Source organism: Leptodactylus fuscus, chromosome 1, assembly GCF_031893055.1.
Source record: "Leptodactylus fuscus isolate aLepFus1 chromosome 1, aLepFus1.hap2, whole genome shotgun sequence".
NCBI lineage: Eukaryota > Metazoa > Chordata > Amphibia > Anura > Leptodactylidae > Leptodactylus > Leptodactylus fuscus.
The window spans coordinates 335691799-335717965 of record NC_134265.1 but is presented as its reverse complement, the minus strand read 5'-3'; the positions used below and the strand labels follow the sequence as shown (position 1 = coordinate 335717965).

At 46.2% G+C, this 26167-nt stretch overlaps 1 protein-coding gene across 5 annotated transcripts in view; it reads left to right on the top strand.

The window, feature by feature from the left end:
* The window catches only part of REEP1 (receptor accessory protein 1), a 75431-nt gene that overhangs the window by 34110 nt on the left and 15154 nt on the right, over window positions 1-26167 (top strand). For 3 of the 5 annotated variants that reach the window (XM_075261282.1, XM_075261265.1, XM_075261286.1), the window contains exons 6-7: window positions 2165-2327; window positions 6165-6200. In XM_075261282.1, the coding sequence (XP_075117383.1) occupies window positions 2165-2327; window positions 6165-6200 (199 nt within the window). The remainder of the gene's footprint in view (window positions 1-2164; window positions 2328-6164; window positions 6201-26167) is intronic. The other 2 variants (XM_075261290.1, XM_075261273.1) reach the window with 1 other exon arrangement.

The following is a 26167-nucleotide window of genomic DNA, read 5'->3' as shown; positions in this document are numbered from 1 at the left end:
ATGGCCAAAAGTTTTGAGAATGACACAAATATTCTATTTTCACATGATCTGCTGCCCTCTGGTTTTTATGTGTGTTTGTCAGATGTTTTTATCACATACAGAAATAGAATTGCAATCATATTATGAGTAACAAAAGCTTATATTGACAGTTAGAATGAGTTAATGCAGCGAGTCAATATTTGCAGTGTTGACCCTTCTTCTTCAGGACCTTTGCAATTCTCCCTGGCATGCTCTCAATCAACTTCTGGACCAAATCCTGACTGATAGCAGTCCATTCTTGCACAATCAATGCTTGCATTTTGTCAGAATTTGTAGGTTTTTGTTTGTCCACCCGTCTCTTGATGATTGACCACAAGTTCTCAATGGGATTAAGATCTGGGGAGTTTCCAGGCCATGGCCCCAAAATCTCTATGTTTTGTTCCCTGAGCCATTTAGTTATCACCTTTGCTTTATGGCAAGGTGCTCCATCATGCTGGAAAAGGCATTGTTGATCGCCAAACTGCTCTTGGCCGGTTGGGAGAAGTTGATCTTGGAGGACATTCTGGTACCATTCTTTATTCATGGCTGTGTTTTTAGGCAAGACTGTGAGAGAGCCGATTCCCTTGGCTGAGAAGCAACCCCACACATGAATGGTTTCAGGATGCTTTACAGTTGGCATGAGACAAGACTGGTGGTAGCGCTCACCTCGTCTTCTCCGAATAAGCTGTTTTCCAGATGTCCCAAACAATCGAAAAGGGGATTCATCAGAGAAAATGACTTTACCCCAGTCCTCAGCAGTCCACTCCCTGTACCTTTTGCAGAATATCAGTCTGTCCCTGATGTTTTTTCTGGAGAGAAGTGGCTTCTTTGCTACCCTACTTGAGACCAGGCCTTGCTCCAAGAGTCTCGGCCTCACAGTGTGTGCAGATGCACTCACACCTGCCTGCTGCCATTCCTCAGCAAGCTCTACACTGCTGGTAGCCCGATCCCACAGCTGAAACACTTTTAAGAGATGGTCCTGGCGCTTGCTGGTCTTTCTTGGGCGCCCTGGAGCCTTTTTGCCAACAATGGAACCTCTCTCCTTGAAGTTCTTGATGATGCGATAGATTGTTGACTGAGGTGCAATCTTTCTAGCTGCGATACTCTTCCCTGTTAGGCCATTTTTGTGCAGTGCAATGATGACTGCCCGTGTTTCTTTAGAGATAACCATGGTTAACAGAAGAGAAACAATGATGCCAAGCAGCAGCCTCCTTTTAAAGTGTCCAGTGGTGTCATTCTTACTTAATCATGACAGATTGATCTCCAGCCCTGTCCTCATCAACACCCACACCTGTGTTAATGGAGCAATCACTGAAACGATGTTAGCTGGTCCTTTTAAGGCAGGGCTGCAATGATGTTGAAATGTGTTTGGAGGGATAAAGTTCATTTTCTAGGCAAATATTGACTTTGCAAGTAATTGCTGTTAAGCTGATCACTCTTTATAACATTCTGGAGTATATGGAAATTGCCATTAGAAAAACTGAAGCAGTAGACTTTGTATAAATTAATATTTGTACCATTCTCAAAACTTTTGGCCATGACTGTATAAGCCAAAACTGAAATGATATATCATTAAATGCATATATATATATATATATATATATATATATATATATATATGTGTGTGTGTGTTTAAGAAATAGAAGGGTCAGTAGTTTATTTTTGACAATTAACAGCATGAAGGTAATGAAGAAAGGAGAAATCTAAATTCCATCACTATTTGGAGTGAGCTTTGCCCTTTGCCTTCCATCAGTTCTTCTCGGTACTTGCAGACAGTTTTTGGCAGAACTCGGCAGGGAGGTTGTTCCTGCCATCGTGGAGAACTAAGCCCAGATCTTCTGTGGATGTAGGCTTGCTCCAATCCATCTGTCTCTTCATGTCATCCCAGACAGACTGGATGATGTTGAGATCAGGGCTATATCTGGGGGGGCTGTATCATCACTTCCAGGACTCCAAAGGGCAAAGGTCACACCAAATATTGATGAGATTTACATTTTTCTTTTCTTAATTCACTTCCATTAATTCCTTGAGAAAAAAATTGAACCATTAGCCGTTCTATTTATGAAATCTGTGCACCGTATAGACTTTGTGACTTCAATACAATGTGTAATATGGACCAAACATGTATATTTTTCTTTCCCCCAAGGGACAGGGAGCCCTTTCAGAAAGACTAAGGAGTTTCAGCATGCAGGACCTCTCCAGCATTCGTGGTGACAGTCCTACAGCCTCTCCAGTCACTGTGAGAACAACAAGCAAATCAACCAAGGCTAAATTATCCCGAAGCGCAACGCAGGGCAGTGAACCCTCAGGTTGGTACACTTACTGACATAACACGGTCTTACTTGTGGTCCCTCATGTCATCCAGTCTTATCAACCATTCATCTCAATGTTGATATGTTGACATGTAGTAGTGGTTAGTAGATTTTTTTAGCTTCTTCTTTCTGGACCAGTGGCCACATTAACACATTGGTGCAATAGGTGATCCTATTAACCTGTAAATCTTGAATCTAAAAGCCAAAATGGCATAGAGCTAGGCGTCTCTCGACTGAGTGATCAGCACAAGGATTAGCACAGAAGTAAAGTGCGTCATGTCAGGGTTTCCAGCCGGGATCCCTGTGACATCCATCAATGGAGTGGTGACATGCAGGAACGTTCTCCCACAAAACATATAAGAATAGAGGACAATTGCATAGCAAAAAGGGGGTATGATAGTAAACAGTTCCCAAAACCTATAAGTATTGTCTCTGAAGGATTCATTCACACATCTTGGATTTGACATGGATTTCAGCACAGGTATTGCAACAAAATCTGCCTCAAATCCAAAAATAATCCTCATCTACCATCTACTCCCTGCTTCACCATTCGGCCCCCATCTCTGCTCCAGGAGCTGTAGGTGCCATGTGATGATATCACTTACACCGCGCCGGCAGCTCCCTGGTGCCTCCAGGAGCAGAGGCTTCAAACAGAACAGCAGGGGAGCAAGGAGGGGTGAGGATCAGTGGTTTTTTTTATGTTTGGTTGGTACCAGGAGAGGGACATAATATTGTGGGGGCAGCTAGAGGGGGAAATTAAACTTTGGGTGCAGGAGTGTGGGCATGTGTGCCTTTAAAGAGGACCTGTCATGTCCTCAGGCACATATGGTTTTATATACTGTTAGAAAACAGACAGTGCTCTGAATTTAGCGCATTGTCGGCTTTTCCGTTATGTGCCCCAGGGATGGAGATATCAGTGCCATTACCAATGTCAGAAGGGCATTCCTAACAGGCTAGCTGGGCTGCGAGGAACACCCCCTTCCCGACAGAACTCATCCATAGCCCTGTACTGTCAGAGGGGGAGCCCAGCAATATTGCTGAGCTGTGAAGAATGCCGCCCAGTAGTAGTCTATGGACGAGTACAGTCGGGGGGATGTTCCTCACAGCTTAGTGTCATGGTTGTGCAGTAAGGAGCGCCCCCTCTGACAGTACAGAGTTATGGACGAGTACTGTCACAGTCCAGCTAGATTATCAGGAACGCTCCTCTGACAGTGGGCAGACATCGGTAACGGCACTGATATCTCCAACCCCAGGGCACATATCAGGAAATTCAGCGCACTGTCGGCTTTTTAGTGGTATATAAAACCGCATGTGCCCAAGGAAAGGTCCTTTTTAAGAATCTACAGTGCTTTACTATGCAGCTTAAATAAAAGTGAGGTGATTTTGTAATAGAGGTGTCATGTTTTGTACAGATAATTCACATTATACAGTATGTTGCATTAGTTCAGTGAAAGCAGGGTGCCAATTGAGTGGGTGCATAGGGTAGTACCCCTCTGTGATAGCTATGACGTTTGTCCACTGTGAGCGAGCTAAGGACTCTCATCTAGTGTTCGGAGGGCTGATTCATGGTCATGATCCATAAAAGCTATTGACTGGATCTCTTAAACAATAAACAAAAGAGCATAAAAGTCACTAAATATGTGTCCTTGCTGTACTGTATAGAGTGACATTGTGTATAGCAGAAAGGGACTGTACATGTACTATGACACTTACAGTGAGCACAGAGAGCTGCTTGTTACATCTCCCATGAGGCTTTGTATCAGTGATATCATTGGCATTGTTATATACAGAGGCCATGTGTGTTATCACCACTCTCTCGTGAGCTCACAGTCACACAGTGTCTATAAATCCTGCGGATATCACCATAATACATCTAGAATGTGATATATAATATTATAATATATAATAATATAATTTTTCATCATTTAAAGATAATTTGACACTGTCAGATCCGTTCACATATCGAAATCAGTAAAATACTCTAAGGATATGTTCATACATGTGGAAAAATCCAAGGCAGTTCCTGCTGATAGCTGTCTGTCAGATTTTTGCAGTGGAATTCCAGTTTTATATGCGACTGATCTACCGTATACGACTGGGCTGGTCTGCATTTTGGTATTGATGTGGAATTCAATACGATGTGGGTACAAACAGCGCCTTATAAACTACAGCTCAAGTTCCCACTGAATTGAATGGGAAAGGTCATGAATTTTGGTTAAAATCCATCAACCATTCTGGAACTGCACTTAAACACTCTGCCTATACTCCATAATATACCATCGTTGTATCTGATGGCCATCCACTTTCTGACTCCTCTTCTCTAATAGACCCCTTCGTGTCAATTTTATAATATTCGCCACCAAGTATTAACTAGCAGGGTTGCGTCCACTTCACAGTCCATTGATGTCCATTCATTCATTGCATGGCCTGTGTGCAGCTCTGCAGAGCTGCAATACCAAGCATGGCCACTATACAGTGTATGGCACTGTGTAGTGAAGGGACCACCACTGGTCCAAGCAATGTAGTCTCTCCAAACATTCAATCGGCGGAGGTGCCACTTGCCAGACCCCCACCAATCTGATAATGATAACCTCAGAAAACAATTTAAAGACACAGGTCATAGTGTTGGATTCACTTTGTTCAGGCTGAAGTTATATTTTATAAAGTAGGCAGTGCATTGTAAACTAAACCCCCCCAATTCTTGCAACCCCACCAGCTCCTGCACCATGTCTCCCAGTCCACTGGCTAGACGTTGTTGCATTACTGCACGTTGGGGGTTTTTCATTGCCTTCTACATCTTCTACAGCCGGCCATCGCAATGAGCTCTGCCACTATTTGTACCTATTTTATTAAAATTCCCCGAAATAGAGAATATAGTCTTGTCCATACTAGGAATATTTCAATGATATGAAAGCTAGCCAGGCTGATAAGCGACAACCTGTTTAAAAGAATTCTCCAGGAATTAGAGCAACCTGTGGGGCGGCCATGGGAGGTGTACAATGAAAGAAAATTAAAAAAGCATGCTCGCCTATCCCCAGCGCTTTGTTGTCAAGCTTGTCAGTCCCTCTGGTCCTTGCCGCTGGTAAGGAGCCGGTGACGTATGTAGGAGATATCTTGGCGACTGCTAAGGACACTCATTGATCATGCCGCCCCTTATTGCAATGCCGCCCCTCCTACCTCTTGTGTCATCCTCTCTACCTCATAGATTGTAAGCTCTTGTGAGCAGGGCCCTCAGTCCCATTGTGTGAAATGACGTTCTTTGTTTTGTATCTGTCTGTATCTGAACCCTACAAATTGTACAGCGCTGCAGAATATGTTGGCGCTATATAAATAAAATTTATTATTATTATTATGTAAGTCACTGGGCCTCTGGCAGGCACCCCATGGGTTGCTGCAGTTCCTAGAGAACTCTTAATGAGCCAGAAATGTGTGCAGAGACGTTGTCACTTTTGTCACTTCCATTCCCCAACTCTTTTCCGCTAGTCATGTATTATTCAGCAGAGGATGACAATGAGCACTGACGATAGCTGCTGGTAAGGTTCTGTTCACACCATTGTTTATTTACGTTAGTCAGCTCCATTGTTTGATCGGGCACAGACTGACAGTAATGAGGTCCTTCAGGTTTCCGTCATAGTGTCCATCAATTTACCAGGTGAAATAGTGCAGCATGTTGTGCGGTATTTTTCGGAATCTATGACGGTGAATCCTAAGCGAGCCTCCAAAGCCGATGTGAACACAGCCTATGGTAAAGTGTCTGTGATATATGGGTCAGGATAGAAATAGAAATGTACTGAGCTATAGATGACATGATCACATATATGACCCTTTTTACAGTATGTGCGTGTTGTTCTGCTGGGAAATACATACGAGGTGAGTGATCCCTCCGCCATCTGTGCCGCTAACAGCCCTGGTCCCATAATAATCCGATAACCTGAGTGCTTTGTGTGCCTGGTACTATAGTCTTCTAATGGACTGTGCTCACCTCTACCACTAATGGCAGTGCTCACTCTAGTGTCTGTTTGCTCTATATTTTTTGTCATTGGACATAAGCCTATATTATCCTCAAAAAAAGGGGTGGGCAGCTGGCAGTCACTTTCAACTCTCAGATGCTCAACCTGTGGTTCTTTAAAGAGGACCTTTCATGTCCTCAGAAAGATAAGATAAGATAATCATTTAATAGTCCCACATGGGGAAATTTCAGTATGTTACAGCAGCATAGTAATACAGATACAGGATAATACACAGTAATATAATACAGACATAGACACACATATGCTGAGAAGAGAAGATATACTAGGAGTCCATAGCAGCTAAGGAACAGAAGAAGAAAGAGGAAGACCTCATGGTCATCGTCATAATCATATGTAGTATTATATACTGCCAGAAAGCCGATTCAGCGCACTGTCAGCTTTCCCAGTATACACCCCAGGGCTGGAGATATTGGTGCTATTAGTTTTGGCAATGATATCTCTCCTCTGTCAAAAGGGCGTCCATTAAAGCCTAGCGTCATTGTAGACAGTGAGGAACTCTACCCTTGATAGTACTCTTCCATAGTCTTGTACTGTCAAAGGATGGCGTTCCTTACCGCCCAGCGATGACACTAGTGTCCTTCTGACACTCCTGAGAGGAAGAGGTATTGGTGCCGAAACTAATTAGTGTGAACATAGCCTCAGCCCCCAGCTCTATAGCCGTACAATATGCCATACCCTATGGCCCCCTGCATGAAGGCTTTGATGTGTGTGATGTAGATGAAACTGCTGTGATATATTTGTAAACTTTAGCAGCATGATGAGGCATTGTCATCTCCTTTCAGAATAAAAAAAAAAAAAATAAAATAAACACAGAAATACTTAAATGGATTTTATTGGCCCACCGGCCATTTTATTAACATAAAATACAAACAAATTCTAAATATATATAATAACCATAACTTACAACTCTTATCTCATTCGCTCCAAGCGAGGCCCAAACGTGGGAGATCCTCGGATCCACCATATCTGGTTATAAACAATGTGTATTACCTCCAGCTGTTCCAAACCCTAGCTCGAACGCACCAATTCACCCCACTCGGGTGATCGGGCTCCTTATTTCCCCTGCATATTTCAGACCAGACCAAATGCCATAGCAATAATAACTGCAGAGTCCAGAGCTTTATAGGTTCCCACCTATCCTCCATAGACCATAAGTGACCCCCCAACAGATCCTGTTTTCGTCCCTATCTATTTACATTGGGACACATTTATCAATCCAAGTCTGACAGTTTTCTGTCTACACTTGCACCAAAATTCATAATGCACAGAATTTACGACATATTTATGAACAGTGTGCGCCAAAAAGAATAGAAAAATATGACAGGCGAGTTGAAAAATGTGCACCAGAATGGGCGTGGTTCAGAACAGAATGGGCGTGGTTCAGAACAGAATGGGCGTGGTTCAGAACAGAATGGGCGTGATTTAGAACAGAATGGGCGTGGTTCAGAACAGAATGGGCGTGGTTCAGAACAGAATGGGCGTGATTTAGAACAGAATGGGCGTGGTTCAGAACAGAATGGGCGTGGTTCAGAACAGAATGGGCGTGGTTTAGAAGTGTCTAACTTTACGACACATTTATGAAACAGAGAAGAATAAATATGGCACAGATTTCCTGGGCCATAAAGACCAAGTTTAAAATGGTGTGAAGAATTTTCTACAATTTACTTAGTGCGCCAAAAATACCTGTCCTGCGCCAGATATTTGAATCAATAAGCGAGAAATGATTTGTCTGGTTATGTTATGCAATTATGTCTTGCACTAAATATTTGTCTCATGGTGAGACAGAATTTTGGAGCTTCTAGAAACACTTCACGTTTATGAAGGTCTGTATGACAGATTCATAAATGTGTCTAAAATTATGAATGATAGAAAGTTAGATAGTAATGATAAATGTGCCGCAGTGTCGTTCGCCAAGTCTGCTCATTTCTATATTATTGTTTCTGAGAAGCAAGAAACTGTAATTGGCTGCCAACCATAAATTATACAGAAGAGCTGCAAGAGTTTCTATAAAATCAGACGTGACATTAAATTTGAAGCAAATCTCATTAAACAGGTCATGTCCTATGTCCGACAATGATATAAAGTACTTACTGGGCTGAGGTCCAGCTCGCCATGTCCTGATGAATGTCATCCTATATGCATACCTCCCATCTTTCCAAGGACTGAAAGATTGACAGAATCTGCAGCACGCTAAGAGCGCCTCTGCGAGTATAGGCCCACCCACTTCCACTTTGACTCCAGTGATAATGAATTCCTCCAGTTGCCCCCACATTATAATGAATTCCTCCAGTTGCCCCCACATTCTAATGAATTCCTCCAATTGCCCCCACATTATAATGAATTCCTCCAGTTGCTCCCACAGCATAAACTCCCTCTACTGGTGTGACCACAGTATAATGTCCCCCACCAGTTGCCTCACAATATAAAGCCCCCCCCCCCCCAGTTGCACCCACAGTTTAATGTCCCCCTCCATCTGCCCCCTCAGGTTGATGTCCCCTCCCAGATGTTCCCACAGTATACGTTCTCCCTGAAGTTGTCCCCACAGTTCTATATTCCGCTCCTGGTACCCCCACAGAATCAAACAAACATAAAATAAAAAAACTAAAACCTTGCCCCGTTCCCCTGCTGTTCTTCTCTTCTGTCTCTGTTCCCAGAGGCTTCACCTACTCACCACATCACACCTTCTGCTCCCAAGAGACCAGGAGCAGAGACAGGGGCCGAATGGTGAAGTAGGGAGAGGGTGGCTCTAGGCTTCACCAAGGTATTCAACTCACCTGCGGCCTCCGGACAATTTCGCCAATAGTTGGTGGTCCTAAAACAAGAAAGACATAAGCAGTGAAGATGAGATTTATAATCCTTTAAGGCCCCACTTAGTGAAACACAGCTAAAAAAGCGATGGATATATAAACGTGCCAAAATATACTGGCATATTCCATGCCAGTGTTCATATCCCCTCCCCTGGCGGAGGGTGCACCGCATTTATGAAATTGGTGTGGGCAGAGCAAAACAGAAAAAAGTACCAAATTTTTGAGAAAAATTCAATTTGTACAAAGTAAACTGCAACTTTTTTAATGCCTCGTATGCCAGAAAACTGATGTACAAGGCCTAATAAACCTGCACCGTAGACTTTAGGTTTTTTAGTGGAAACACTACTCAAAGTCATTCGGCACTTGGATCCATTGGAGATGCAGTTGTAACAGAAAATAGTGCAAAGTCTTACTACTTAAACATGACCTTGGGGCCACGGCAGCCTGAATGGTTTAGTTTGGAGGTCTCATCCTGTGATTATTCAGAATTCTGTTGCTATCATTGGCGTCCAGCACTGGCCTTGATAACAGAATCCGTACGCTTCACGGGATCCTCCGCTAGAATACCATAACATTTAGTAAAGCTTCAGGTTTATGAGCTGTATTAGATGGGGCGTTACTAACAGAGGGCCATTTAGGGTTTGTGGATAACAGAGTTCCTTATCAGACTGCCGACTATAATGACTTTAGACTGCAACTTCCTGTTTTGTTGAAGAAAACATGCAGATTAGCAGATTATGGAGGTAATTAAAGCCATTAGTCGCAGAATTTACCACATTTACCTTATCTTAAGTGATTGATCCCATACATTACAATAGATGTAATTAGGAGAACAGTGCCTCTGTCTGCTGCAGACAGAGGCACTGTTCTCCTAATTACAGCCTGGAGAATAGATTTGCATATTTTTTACCCAGAATCCCTAGCGGAGCAGGAATGACTTGTAAGTCTCCGTACTGCCTATGTAGGCACACACTCTCGTTAATGTGTATGTTTATCCCCTGACCCTGGTCTGTAGTCTCTCTTTGCCAAATCAGTATCGCTGCGCTATGCTGAGGAGGTCCAAAAGACCGAAACAGTGCTGTCCAAAGCTGGGAATCTTTTCCTTTTGGAATAGGAATACTAAATTGGCAATAAACCCCGCATCATGATAGTAGACTTGTGAACTGAGTCATGCATGATGTTAAGGGGGCTGTCCCTAGAGGGCGGCGTACAGAGTGCACTGTTCTCCTAATTACATCCTGGAGAATAGATTTGCATATTTTTTACAAAGTATTAACAGATCAAACACTAGAAGTGAGGGCCCTGCTCGCAAGAGCTTACACTCTATAAGGAAATAAGGGGACACGAGGTAAAAGGGCTTGTATGGTACAATGGTCCAACCATTTTATAATAAGGTCATATAACTGGAGCTGTATGAGCTGGTATCTGCGAATATACAGATACTAAGTGCATAGCGTGAAGAGTAACTTCTAGATGGAGGGGTCAGGATCTGAGGAATAGAGATAAAAAAAGTTAATTTAGGATAGGAAATGTTAGTGTAGTGTAGAACAATATGATCAGGTTATGTGATAAGCCTGACCAAACAGATGTGATTTTATGACATGTTTGAAGCTGCTGTAGTTGGGTATTAATCTGATTGTCCGGGGTAAAGCATTCCAGAGCACCGGCGCAGCTCGTGAAAAGTTATGGGTTATTCAGATAACAAGTCTACGGTCATTGGCAGAACGGAGGGGACTAGTAGGGTGGTAGATATAGATAATGGAGGAGATGTTTGGATGTGCAGCTCTATAGATGGATTTATGGGTGAGAGTGATAATTTTATATTGTATTCTGTGGTGGACGGGCAACCAGTGCCGCGACTGACACAAGGTAGATGCATCTGTCTACTGGAGTGACAGAAAGATGAGTCTGGTGGCCGCATTCAGGACAATTATAGAGAATTTAGTAAGAGGAGGCCCAAATAGTAGAGAATTGCATAGTGAGAGAATCAGAGTAACAATGAGGGGTTTTGATACAGGTTTTTACACAATGAGAAAAGGGCAGATTCATATGAATGGTTTCATATAATGCTACTAGAGATGAGCGAACACTAAAATGTTCGAGGTTCGAAATTCGATTCGAACAGCCGCTCAATGTTCGTGTGTTCGAACGGGTTTCGAACCCCATTATAGTCTATGGGGAACAGATACTCGTTAAGGGGGAAACCCAAATCCGTGTCTGGAGGGTCACCAAGTCCACTATGACACCCCAGGAAATGATTCCAACACCTCTGGAATGACACTGGGACAGCAGGGGAAGCATGTCTGGGGGCATCTAACACACCAAAGACCCTCTATTACCCCAACATCACAGCCTAACAACTACACACTTTACACACTCAATACCACCTCTCTGACAGTAGGAAAACACCTTGAAACATGTGTATTTGGCACTTGCAGTGAGGAGAGCTTGTCACCAGCAGTGAATTTGGCCCTTGTAGTAAGTTGAGGTTGGCACCAACATTTGTTTTGAAAATCAGGGTGGATTGAGCCTCTAACCAGCAGAGTTTGGGCAAATTCATGGTGGAGGGAGCCTCTAAACACCCCAGTTTGGACCAATTCATGGTGGAGGGAGCCTCTAACCAGCCCAGTTTGGGCAAATTCATGGTGGAGGGAGCCTCTAAAAAACCCAGTTTGGACCAATTCATGGTGGAGGGAGCCTCTAACCAGCCCAGTTTGGGCAAATTCATGGTGGAGGGAGCCTCTAACCAGCCCAGTTTGGACCAATTAATGGTGGAGGGAGCCTCTAACCAGCCCAGTTTGGACCAATTAATGGTGGAGGGAGCCTCTAACCACCCCAGTTTGGACCAATTCATGGTGGAGGGAGCCTCTAAACAGCCAAGTTTGGACCAATTCATGGTGGAGGGAGCCTCTAAAAACCCCAGTTTGGACCAATTCATGGTGGAGGGAGCCTCTAACCAGCCCAGTTTGGGCAAATTCATGGTGGAGGGAGCCTCTAAACAGGCCAGTTTGGGCAAATTCATGGTGGAGGGAGCCTCTAACCAGCCCAGTTTGGACCAATTAATGGTGGAGGGAGCCTCTAACCAGCCCAGTTTGGACCAATTCATGGTGGAGGGAGCCTCTAAACAGCCAAGTTTGGACCAATTCATGGTGGAGGGAGCCTCTAAAAACCCCAGTTTGGACCAATTCATGGTGGAGGGAGCCTCTAAACAGCCCAGTTTGGGCAAATTCATGGTGGAGGGAGCCTCTAAACAGGCCAGTTTGGGCAAATTCATGGTGGAGGGAGCCTCTAACCAGCCCAGTTTGGACCAATTCATGGTGGAGGGAGCCTCTAAACAGCCCAGTTTGGGCAAATTCATGGTGGAGGGAGCCTCTAAAAAACCCAGTTTGGACCAATTCATGGTGGAGGGAGCCTCTAACCAGCCCAGTTTGGACCAATTAATGGTGGAGGGAGCCTCTAAACAGCCAAGTTTGGACCAATTCATGGTGGAGGGAGCCTCTAAAAACCCCAGTTTGGACCAATTCATGGTGGAGGGAGCCTCTAACCAGCCCAGTTTGGGCAAATTCATGGTGGAGGGAGCCTCTAAACAGCCCAGTTTGGGCAAATTCATGGTGGAGGGAGCCTCTAACCAGCCCAGTTTGGACCAATTAATGGTGGAGGGAGCCTCTAACCAGCCCAGTTTGGACCAATTAATGGTGGAGGGAGCCTCTAACCAGCCCAGTTTGGACCAATTAATGGTGGAGGGAGCCTCTAACCAGCCCAGTTTGGACCAATTCATGGTGGAGGGAGCCTCTAACCACCCCAGTTTGGACCAATTCATGGTGGAGGGAGCCTCTAACCAGCCCAGTTTGGACCAATTCATGGTGGAGGGAGCCTCTAAAAAACCCAGTTTGGACCAATTCATGGTGGAGGGAGCCTCTAAACAGCCCAGTTTGGGCAAATTCATGGTGGAGGGAGCCTCTAAACAGCCCAGTTTGGGCAAATTCATGGTGGAGGGAGCCTCTAACCAGCCCAGTTTGGACCAATTAATGGTGGAGGGAGCCTCTAAACAGCCAAGTTTTGGGAAATTCATGGTGGAGGGAGCCTCTAACCAGCCCAGTTTGGACCAATTCATGGTGGAGGGAGCCTCTAAACAGCCAAGTTTTGGGAAATTCATGGTGGAGGGAGCCTCTAACCAGCCCAGTTTGGACCAATTCATGGTGGAGGGAGCCTCTAAACAGCCCAGTTTGGGCAAATTCATGGTGGAGGGAGCCTCTAAAAAACCCAGTTTGGACCAATTCATGGTGGAGGGAGCCTCTAACCAGCCCAGTTTGGACCAATTAATGGTGGAGGGAGCCTCTAAACAGCCAAGTTTGGACCAATTCATGGTGGAGGGAGCCTCTAAAAACCCCAGTTTGGACCAATTCATGGTGGAGGGAGCCTCTAACCAGCCCAGTTTGGACCAATTAATGGTGGAGGGAGCCTCTAACCAGCCCAGTTTGGACCAATTAATGGTGGAGGGAGCCTCTAACCACCCCAGTTTGGACCAATTCATGGTGGAGGGAGCCTCTAAACAGCCAAGTTTGGACCAATTCATGGTGGAGGGAGCCTCTAAAAACCCGTTTGGACCAATTCATGGTGGAGGGAGCCTCTAACCAGCCCAGTTTGGGCAAATTCATGGTGGAGGGAGCCTCTAAACAGCCCAGTTTGGGCAAATTCATGGTGGAGGGAGCCTCTAACCAGCCCAGTTTGGACCAATTAATGGTGGAGGGAGCCTCTAACCAGCCCAGTTTGGACCAATTAATGGTGGAGGGAGCCTCTAACCACCCCAGTTTGGACCAATTCATGGTGGAGGGAGCCTCTAAACAGCCAAGTTTGGACCAATTCATGGTGGAGGGAGCCTCTAAAAACCCCAGTTTGGACCAATTCATGGTGGAGGGAGCCTCTAACTAGCCCAGTTTGGGCAAATTCATGGTGGAGGGAGCCTCTAAACAGGCCAGTTTGGGCAAATTCATGGTGGAGGGAGCCTCTAACCAGCCCAGTTTGGACCAATTAATGGTGGAGGGAGCCTCTAAACAGCCAAGTTTTGGGAAATTCATGGTGGAGGGAGCCTCTAACCAGCCCAGTTTGGACCAATTCATGGTGGAGGGAGCCTCTAAACAGCCCAGTTTGGGCAAATTCATGGTGGAGGGAGCCTCTAAAAAACCCAGTTTGGACCAATTCATGGTGGAGGGAGCCTCTAACCAGCCCAGTTTGGACCAATTAATGGTGGAGGGAGCCTCTAAACAGCCAAGTTTGGACCAATTCATGGTGGAGGGAGCCTCTAAAAACCCCAGTTTGGACCAATTCATGGTGGAGGGAGCCTCTAACCAGCCCAGTTTGGGCAAATTCATGGTGGAGGGAGCCTCTAAACAGCCCAGTTTGGGCAAATTCATGGTGGAGGGAGCCTCTAACCAGCCCAGTTTGGACCAATTAATGGTGGAGGGAGCCTCTAACCAGCCCAGTTTGGACCAATTAATGGTGGAGGGAGCCTCTAACCAGCCCAGTTTGGACCAATTAATGGTGGAGGGAGCCTCTAACCACCCCAGTTTGGACCAATTCATGGTGGAGGGAGCCTCTAACCAGCCCAGTTTGGACCAATTCATGGTGGAGGGAGCCTCTAAAAAACCCAGTTTGGACCAATTCATGGTGGAGGGAGCCTCTAAACAGCCCAGTTTGGGCAAATTCATGGTGGAGGGAGCCTCTAACCAGCCCAGTTTGGACCAATTAATGGTGGAGGGAGCCTCTAAACAGCCAAGTTTTGGGAAATTCATGGTGGAGGGAGCCTCTAACCAGCCCAGTTTGGACCAATTCATGGTGGAGGGAGCCTCTAAAAAGCCCAGTTTGGGCAAATTCATGGTGGAAGGAGCCTCTAACCAGCAGAGTTGTGGGAAAGCAGGGTGGAGGGAGCCTCTAACCAGCAGAGTTGGTGGAAATCAGGGTGGAGGGAGCCTCTAACCAGCAGAGTTGGGGGAAATCATGTTGGAGGGAGCCTAGTATTAGCAGAATTGTGCAACGCTTATGGTGGATGAGTATGAGGATGCGGAGGAATTGGAGAGGTTGAGTACAGACATGGAGTTTCATGTTGGGGTGCTTTACACAGGTGGGCACAAAAATGAAGGCTCTATCCAGTGGTGGTTCATTTTTATCAAAGTGAGCCGGTCGGCACTCTCAGCTGACAGACGGGTGCGCTTGTCAGTGATGATGCCACCGGCTGCACTGAACACCCTCTCAGATAGGACGCTGGCGGCAGGACAGGACAGCACCTCCAAGGCATATAGGGCAAGTTCAAGCCACAGGTCCAACTTCGACACCCAATACGTGTAGGGCGCAGAGGGGTCGGAGAGGACAGGGCTGTGGTCGGAAAGGTATTCCCGCAACATGCGCCTATACTTCTCACGCCTGGTGACACTAGGACCCTCCGTGGCGGCACTTTGGCGAGGGGGTGCCATCAAGGTGTCCCAGACCTTAGACAGTGTGCCCCTCGTTTGTGTGGACCGGTGAGAACTTGGTTGCCTACTGGAGGAACTGCCCTCCCTGCCGCCAACGTCACATGCTGGAAACATCTCCATCATATTCTGCACCAATTGCCTGTGGCAAGCATTGATGCGATTGGCCCTCCCCTCTACCGGAATAAAAGACGAGATGTTGTTTTTATACCGGGGGTCAAGGATAGCAAAGATCCAGTACTGGTTGTCCTCCATGATTTTGACAATACGCTTGTCGGTTGTAAAGCACCCCAACATGAACTCAGCCATGTCTGCCACAGTGTTAGTTGGCATGACTCCTCTGGCCCCACCGGAAAGTTCAATCTCCATTTCCTCCTCATCCTCCATGTCTACCCATCCGCGCTGCAACAATGGGACGATTCGAAGTTGCCCGGAAGCCTCCTGTATCACCATCACATCATCGGACAACTCTTCTTCCTCCTCCTCCTCCTCCTCCTCCTCCATTAAACGCAGTGAAGCGGACAGATGTGTGGACCTACTCTCCAGCTGTGACGGATCGGATGCTATCCCTAACTCCTCTGTGTGATCTGAGTTATCCCTGATGTCAATCAGGGATTCTCTCAGAACACACAAGAGCGGGATTGTAAGGCTCACCATCGCATCCTCAGAGCTCACCCTCCTTGTGGACTCCTCAAAGACCCGTAGGATGTCACAAAGGTCTCTCATCCATGGCCACTCATGGATGTGAAACTGAGGCAGCTGACTTTGTGGCACCCTAGGGTTTTGTAGCTGGTATTCCATCAAAGGTCTCTGCTGCTCAACCACTCTATTCAACATCTGAAACGTTGAGTTCCAGCGTGTGGGGACGTCGCACAAAAGCCGGTGTTGTGGCACATGCAGGCGTTGCTGGAGAGATTTTAAGCTAGCAGCGGCTACTGTCGACTTGCGAAAGTGGGCGCACATGCGCCGCACTTTCACCAGTAGCTCTGGAACATTGGGGTAGCTCTTTAGGAAACGTTGCACCACTAGGTTGAAGACGTGGGCCAGGCATGGAACATGTTGGAGTCCGGCAAGCTCCAGAGCTGCTACCAGGTTCCGGCCGTTATCACAAACGACCATGCCTGGGCCCAGGTGCAGCGGCTCAAACCATATTGCCGTCTCATCGAGGAGGGCATCCCTCACCTCGGAGGCAGTGTGCTGTCTGTCCCCCAAGCTGATCAGCTTCAGCACAGCCTGCTGACGTCTACCAACGCCAGTGCTGCAACGTTTCCAACTCGTAGCTGGGGTCAATCTAACAGCGGAGGAGGAGGCGGTGGCGGAGGAGGAGGCGGTGGCGGAGGAGGAGGCGGTAGAGGAGGAGGAGGAGGGGGGTGTTCTTCTCGTGTCCCTGCCAGGAATGTTAGGCGGGGAGACGAGGTACACCGGGCCAGTTTGGGAAGCAGTCCCAGCCTCAACTACATTCACCCAGTGTGCCGTCAGTGAAATGTAGCGTCCCTGTCCGCATGCACTTGTCCACGCGTCGGTGGTCAAGTGGACCTTTGTGCAAAGCGCGGAACTAAGGGCCCGCCTGATGTTGAGTGACACGTGCTGGTGCAAGGCGGGGACGGCACACCGGGAGAAGTAGTGACGGCTAGGGACGGCATAGCGAGGTGCCGCAGTTGCCATCAGGTCCAGGAAGGCGGGAGTTTCAACAAGCCGGAACGCCAACATCTCCTGGGCCAGCAGTTTAGCGATGTTGGCGTTCAAGGCTTGCGCGTGTGGGTGGTTAGCAGTGTATTTCTGCCGCCGCTCCAATGTCTGAGAGATGGTGGGTTGTTGTAAAGAAACGCCTGATGGTGCCTTTGATGGTGCAGGAGAAGGAGATAAGACAGGACCAGGGGAGGATGAGGTAGAAGTCAACAAAGTGGCGGAGGCAGATGAAGTGGTGTCCTGGCTCGTCCTCTGGAGTGCATCGCCAGAACAGTCAGCAGTGGCAGTGGCAGAGGCAGAGGCAGTGGCAGAGGCAGTGGCAGTGGCGTGAACGGCAGGCGGCCTTTGTCCTGCCGTTGCTGCCTGCCACTGATTCCAGTGCTTGGATTCCAAATGACGGCGCATTGAAGTGGTGGACAGGTTGCTCTTCTCAGAGCCCCTAATCAATTTCGAGAGGCAAATTGTGCAGACAACACTATATCTGTCCTCGGCGCATTCCTTGAAAAAACTCCACACCTTCGAGAAACGTGCCCTCGAGGTGGGAGTTTTTCGGGGCTGGGTACGAACTGGAACATCTTGGGAGATTCCGGGTGTGGCCTGGCTTCGCCTAAGCTGCTGACCTCTGCCTCTGCCTCTAGCTACCCTTTTTGGTGCTGCACCTGCCTCAACATCCACACTACTTTCCCCGCTTGACATCCCCCCTGTCCAGGTCGGGTCAGTGTCCTCATCATCCACCACTTCCTCTTCCAACTCCTGTCTCATCTCCTCCTCCCGCACAATGCGCCGGTCAACTGGATGCCCTGACGGCAACTGCGTCACATCATCGTCGATGAGGGTGGGTTGCTGGTCATCCACCACCAAATCGAACGGAGATGGAGGAGACTCTAGTGTTTGAGCATCTGGACACAGATGCTCCTCTGTTAGGTTCGTGGAATCGTGACGTGGAGAGGCAGGTTGAGGGACAATGAAAGGAGCGGAGAACAGCTCTGGGGAGCAGGGACAGTTTGGGTTATTGTTCTGTAAAGCTTCGGAATTTTGGGAGGAAGGAAGACAAGACTGTTGGGTAATAGGAGGAGAGGAGGCAGAGTCTGACTGGCTGCTGGACAATGTGCTGTAAGCGTTCTCTGACAGCCATTGCAAGACCTGTTCCTGGTTCTCGGGCCTACTAAGGTTTGTACCCTGCAGTTTAGTTAATGTGGCAAGCAACCCTGGCACTGTGGAGTGGCGCAATGCTTGCTGCCCCACAGGAGTAGGCACGGGACGCCCTGTGGCTTCACTGCTACCTTGCTCCCCAGAACCATTCCCCCGACCTCGCCCACGGCCTCGTCCACGTCCCTTTCCGGGAGCCTTGCGCATTTTGAATTCCTAGTTAGAAATTGGCACTGTATACCAGTAGTAAAAATTGTGGGTGCACGTAACCCCAATATATTCTTTGAATTCCCAGTCAGACACTGGCACTATATGGCAGTAGCAAGAAATGAGGGTATTTGTATTCCCAATATACTCTTTGAATTCCCAGTCAGACAATGGCACTGTATACCAGTAGTAAAAATTGTGGGTGCACGTAACCCCAATATATTCTTTGAATTACCAGTCAGAAACTGGCACTATATGGCAGTAGCAAGAAATGAGGGTATTTATAACCCCAATATATTCTTTGAATTCCCAGTCAGACAATGGCACTGTATACCAGTAGTAAAAATTGTGGGTGCACGTAACCCCAATATATTCTTTGAATTACCAGTCAGAAACTGGCACTATATGGCAGTAGCAAGAAATGAGGGTATTTGTATTCCCAATATACTCTTTGAATTCCCAGTCAGACAATGGCACTGTATACCAGTAGTAAAAATTGTGGGTGCACGTAACCCCAATATATTCTTTGAATTACCAGTCAGAAACTGGCACTATATGGCAGTAGCAAGAAATGAGGGTATTTATAACCCCAATATATTCTTTGAATTCCCAGTCAGACAATGGCACTGTATACCAGTAGTAAAAATTGTGGGTGCACGTAACCCCAATATATTCTTTGAATTCCCAGTCAGACACTGGCACTATATGGCAGTAGCAAGAAATGAGGGTATTTGTATTCCCAATATATTCTTTGAATTCCCAGTCAGACAATGGCACTGTATACCAGTAGTAAAAATTGTGGGTGTATATAGCCCCAATTCTATTGCTAGGGGACTTGCAGGGTATTTCTGGGGTGAAGGTGGGGGGGCACACCGTTGGAACGGGTATCGGGGTATATATCGGGTATACGGGAATACACTGACAGTGTATTCCATTCAGGATCCTGGGAAAGCTGGGTTGCGGCGATTGAGCCCGTCAGTGCCACGTTACACTGACAAGCTTCTCCCTGGAATTTAGCTCTTATAAGAGCTGTTGGTTGTCTTCTCCTTCCTATCCTAGCCTGTCCCTGCCTACCCAGAATCTAAGCCCTAGCTAGCTGGACGGAAACCTCCGTCCCCGGTGAATTGCAAGCTCAGAATGACGCGAACCTGGGCGGCGCTGTTCTTTTAAATTAGAGGTCACATGTTTTCGGCAGCCAATGGGTTTTGCCTACTTTTTTCAACGTCACCGGTGTCGTAGTTCCTGTCCCACCTACCCTGCGCTGTTATTGGAGCAAAAAAGGCGCCAGGGAAGGTGGGAGGGGAATCGAGTAATGGCGCACTTTACCACGCGGTGTTCGATTCGATTCGAACATGCCGAACAGCCTAATATCCGATCGAACATGAGTTCGATAGAACACTGTTCGCTCATCTCTAAATGCTACATTATACCTGCAGCTGATCGCTGGTGGGGAGAGAAATCGGGCTAGCTATACAAAAATGAATTGTTTTCAGGGTATGATATCCACTGTGTTTAGGGAGGGATGGACATGAAAGCCGTGACCACATCTACTGTAGCTACATGGATTCTACAGGAGCTTGGAATATCTGAGATGAAAAAATCTGGTCATCTGGACATATTATTTAGTCATTCTGGTGACCTGCTAACCAAGTTTTTTCAAGTCAAAGTGAGTGAATTCAAAAGGAATGAGAAATATAAGGGAATAACGTAACCTCTCTTGGCTTTGGCTACAAAAGAAGCTAAATCTGCATCAAAAAACCCCAAACACTCAATATGTGTCTTCAGCCTAAATTTTGGATTACTCTATACAAAAAAAGTGTTACTACAAAAAGTATAGGCGTGATGTGGCTCATATGGCTTTCCCTTGCAGTCATTGTTTTTCAGTCTCCTTTTCCTCGGAAGCCTGTGGTTAGACAGGACATCACTAGGATATTGTCTGAAATCTCAAGTTACACTCGATCGGAAATACACATCGCACATATCTGATATGTAATAAACCAGCATTGTAATTTTATCTGCTTCTATACACAGGCTTATGCCCTGTTCACATCTGCGTTTGGATTCCATCCAGGGGAGTCCGCATGGGGACCCCCCCGAATGCAATACCAAACGCAATTGCAAGGGCTGTGTTGTAAAAGCACATGGACCCCATAGACTATAATGGGGTCCGTGTGCTTGCCGCCCGCAAGAATCAAGCGGACAGGAAAGTAGATTGAGAACTACTTTCCTGTCCGCATGATCCTTGCGGAGATCTGGCGGCAAGCACACGGACCCCATTATAGTCTATAGGGTCTGTGTGCTTTTACTGCACCAGTGCTTGCAATTGCGTTTGGTATTCTGTTTGAGGGGTCCTCATGCCGACTCCCCAGACGGAATCCAAACACAGATGTGAACGAGGGCTTAGGCTGGGTTCACATCTGTATCTGGTATCCGTCCACTTGCAAACCGTTATAAGAGAAAAACAGTTTGGTACAAAAAGGATTAAACAGCAGATACCTGAATCTGTTTTTTTAGACAGATTAGTCAATGGGTGTCAGTTCAAAAAAACCTGACCATTTGTGTCGTTTGTAATCCGTTTGTCCGTTTTTGACCAATTTGGGTTTTTTCCTTCCCCCTTCTTCATTATGAGCATGTGCAAAGGGAAAAACGGATTGCAAAAAGGACACAAACTGATTGCTATCTGTTTGTAACCCCTTTGTGATCCATTTTCCATAGACCTCAGTGTTAAAAATAAATAAATAAATAAATAAAAAAAAAATGGATTGTTTGCTGTCCGTCTGGAATCTTTATTATTAGTGCGGAGACAAAGTCCTGCAAGTTCCACTTTTCGCTCCGCACAATAAAGCGGAAACCAGATGGAACTGACATGAACTGATACATGCGATTACTTTTAAAACTCATTGAAATGAATGGATTTTAATCCGGACAGTTCAAAAACCGTTTTTGAAGATTTCAATGACTGATTTCTAACGGATTTGCCAAACGCAGATGTGACCTGGGCCTTAGTGGACTAAAGATGATGATGAGGGTTTTTTCATGGTAAATCTAGAGCGTTTAGAGGGGTTCTCTGAGACTTTGATATTGGTGACCTTAGAATAGGTTGTCAATATCAGATTGGTGGGGGTCAGATGATGAGCTGAACAAAAGCAAGCACTGCATCCCCTTCACTGTTTACCAGGCACAGCACCATACATTCCCTAGTGGTTGTGCCTGGGATTACAGCTCAGTTCGACAAAGCTGGAGTGAACTGTAAGGGGTAGTTCACACTAATGTTGTTCTTGTTAACAGTACATGAACTGTAGCAGAGTAAGGGCTAGTTCACACGGGGCTAAAGGGGCGGATTTTGACAGCGGAATCCACGTAATAATCCGCCCCTTTACAATGGTGGTCTATGGAAACCACTAGAGTTCTTTTTACCACTATCGGCAACTGCCGATAGCGGAAAAAAAGAAGCGAGCTGCCCTTTCTTCAGGCGGATTCTGCGGTTCGCTTTGCCACGGCTTCCGCCTGGCAGCCGCAACCTCCAGCGTCGGCCCATTCATTGGAGCCGACTCCAGGGTGGGGGAAGCCGCGACCGCGACATCGTGGCAGGCGGGTTTTGACCATATTTTGACTTGGCTCCCCGAGTCAAAATATGGTCAAAATCCGCCCCACCGCACCCCGTGTGAAAGAGCCCTAACAGACACAGATGGATCCCCCTCTGTCTGTGTCCAGTCCCAATGACTCTAATGTAAATAAAATGACGGACGCTGTCATGCACAACTTTTTCTTCCATCAAAAAAGGAAAACATGAAGGAATAAAGCTTCTAGCATGTTTTTTACTTTGAGGTTAATGCGGCCAACGGAGGGGGCTTTTTCTGCATATGTCCTTTTAATGTCCGTTGCCATTCTGGGAAGGACAAGAGCAATGGACATTAAATAACAGTAGTGTAAGCCTAGCCTAATAGGCAAAGTACATAGTAAACAATGAAAGGGGCATTTAGCCAGGCATCCCCCAGGACAGGGTTGTGTCAGGAGTCAGAATTTCACCAGTCTGATATTGATGACTTATCCTAAGGATGGGCCATCCAAGTCCCAGAAAACCCCTTTCCCATAATTTTGGCAAGGGTGGTAGTCTCTAGAGAAATGGCTGAATGAATTTGCCTACATAAGAACAATACATTAGACTGGATGTACACCCCAAACACAGCCAGGATGGATCCTAAGGCTACATGCACACGAACATGTGCATGTATGGGTGTGTGGAGAAACATGACAGTAGGCACATGATATCCATTTATCGTCCATACCCTCCAATGACCGATTCATTACCAGCAGTAAACAGACAGAAATAGGACCGGTCTTGTCCTGGGTTCACAGCTCCCCATATGGTCCCATGAACATACAATGGTGTGTATAGGGCTATAGAACATAATGGGTTGGTGTGCTAGCCATTAGACACATAGCTAGCACGCTGACAAGGCGCACATTCATGTGTATGGAGCCTTGCAGGCAGTGCTCTTGTGCGGTTCGCATGCTTTCTTTGATGTGGCAGTTTTGCAGTTACCAACTAGTAAAATACACTGTAAAAATACAAGAATGATTGGCTTTTCTTTGTTTATGGAGAAAACAGATTTAATATTTTTTATCTTTTTTTTTCTCTATGTGCCTATGTTTTGGGTCTCTGATGTAAGTGTTACAGATCTGCATGGAAATGTTGAAGCCTTGTAACCACCATGTTGTGTATTAAAGGGAATCTACCATCACCAGCACGTATTTAGTCACTGGGGGCTGCGGGTGACCGCTTTTTAAAGCGTTCAGGTCCCTGTGCGGATCCATAGAACAGAAACCCCAATGCAGGTGTGAACTTAGCGTTAGGCAAGCAATGGATGGTAGATACAAAGTGGCTGAACTCCCATAGTGGCCTCTGCAGGGGAAACCGTATCATTAGGCACCCAGAATAAGATAATGTAATACATGGTCATGTTGAGTCCTCCAGACTGGGAGACACTCTTTACATTGACTCTCTGACTTAAAGAGGTTATCTAGGGAGAATAAAAGCAGGGATAGTAATAACATTAATAAGCGTCTATATTTACTGCTCCGGTTCTCCATGTTGCTGGCCCTATAGGATAACACCAATCCCTGGAACCAATAAAAGGTCTTGGTCATTGCCTTATTCTATAGTGAGGTCATCCTATAGTTCTGGCAAAGAGAATCAGAGCCACTGCCCAATAATGGAAGATCAAGGGAGACTGAACCACTTTTATATCACGATCCCTGTCACCAGAGAACTTTTATGATCCCTGGATAACCCCTTAATCTTATAGCTAGGGTTCCCAGGCAGAGAGCTCAGTATGTGATATCTATATACTGTAATAGCCAGGGTTATCCATTTTTCAATGTCAGCTGTAAAATGGTGAATATATGATCTGTTCTAGTTTCTTGCTTTTACAAAATAGTAACATGAAGTGATTTAAAGGGCTTTTCCAGATGCAAACTAAGTTTTCATGCTGATGATCTAGTCACAAGATAGGTCTTCATTATGTGATCTGACACCTATACTTACACAGAACATCTGTTTTAGGAGCATCTGGCACCCAGATGACGTGCAGTACAAGTAATAGGAACGGCCCAACAGCCCCGTCCACTGCATAGTGGTGGTCTCGGTGAACTTTAGCGCTGCTCCTATTAATTGAATAGGAATGGTGCTGTACGTGCCACCCATCCACTAGCAGCTTCTGGTACCCGGAGACTATTCAGGGTCCAGGTATCAGTCATATATTGATGACCCATCCTGTGGATAGGTCATCTGTATGAAAACTAAATTTTGTGTCAGGAAAACCCCTTAAATACTTGAATGTGACTTTTGTGTGATGGTAGAATTCCTTTAATGTCTGAACAGTGTGATTCCCACTAACCACGAGTCTAGTTCCCTGGCATCCAGTTAGATCCACTTATAAAAGAGAGTGATGTTTGTTAATATGAACTATGGAAAAGAAGACTAATATCTGGAAAAGGTTCACTTGAAGATTCCCATCTCTATCTAATGATAGCATTGGATTATGCCCAACTCCTATCCTACGCCAGATTATAAATACATCTGTGCACCCTGTTTTTGGAGCAACTTTTCTAAAAATATCACCAAATGGAGATATTGGGGCATATTTTTTTTAACACTTTAATGTAGATAGAATTGAACCAGGCTAGTTGTGCCAAATTTATCACAGTGGCTCATGTTGGAATGTAAATTTGCCGCATCTTTAGAGAATTTCGTCTAACTTTATGCCACTTCTTGGTGAATTTACTTTAGACAATTTTAGGCAAGCGCTAATGTGAACTTACTGGTCCTGCAGAAACAGCATTGATTGGCCGAATGCTATACAGTGTACAGCATTCGGCCAATCAACACTGGTTCTGCTGGAGGCTCGTCTGTGAGGAGGCGGAGTCTAAGATCGGACCACACTGGAGACTACTGTGGTCCGATCTTAGACTCCGCTTCGTCACAGACGAGCCTCCGGCAGAACAAGTGTTGATTGGCCGAATGCTGTACACTGTATAGCATTCAGACAATCAATGCTGGCTCTGCAGGACGAGTAAGTTCACATTAGCGCTTGCCTCCTGTCCGGAATGAGTCCGCAGTAGGACCCCCTACCTCCCTGAACTGAATGTCAGCGCAACTGCAAGTGCTGTGCAGTTAAAGCGCACGGACCCGTTATAGTCTATGGGGTCCATACACTTTAACTGCACAGCACTCCTCCTAAACACTCCTCCTCCCGCTACTCGTGGACTTGGTGACTCTCCTTTAGTCAAATAGTGGTTTCCCCTGAAACGAGTATTTTTTCCCATAGACTATAATGGGATTTGATATTCGATCGAGTAGTTGAATATTGAGGCTCTACTCGGAACGAATATCGAACCTCGAATATTTCACTACTCGCTCATCTCTAGTACTAAACATGGGTGTAGGTACCAGAAATAGGTACAGGTACTAGACATGTGTGTATGTACTTGGTAATGGTGTAGGCACCGTACATGGGTACATATATTAGACATGAGTGTAGGTACTAGACAAAGATACAGATACTAGACATGAATGTAGGTATCAGATGTGTACAGGTACCAGGCATGAATTTAGGTGCTAGACATGGGTACAGGTACTGGACATGGGTACAGATACTAGACATGGGTACAGGTACCAGGCATGGGTGTAGGTGCTAGACATGGGTACAGGTACCAGGCATGGGTGTAGGTGCTAGACATGGGTACAGGTACCAGGCATGGGTGTAGGTGCTAGACATGGGTACAGGTACCAGGCATGGGTGTAGGTGCTAGACATGGGTACAGGTACCAGGCATGGGTGTAGGTGCTAGACATGGGTACAGGTACTAGACATGGGTACAGATACTAGACATGAGTACAGGTTCCAGACATGAGTACAGGTGCCAGACATGGGTTTAGGTACCAGACATGGGTACAGATCCTGGACATGGGTACAGGTTACCAGA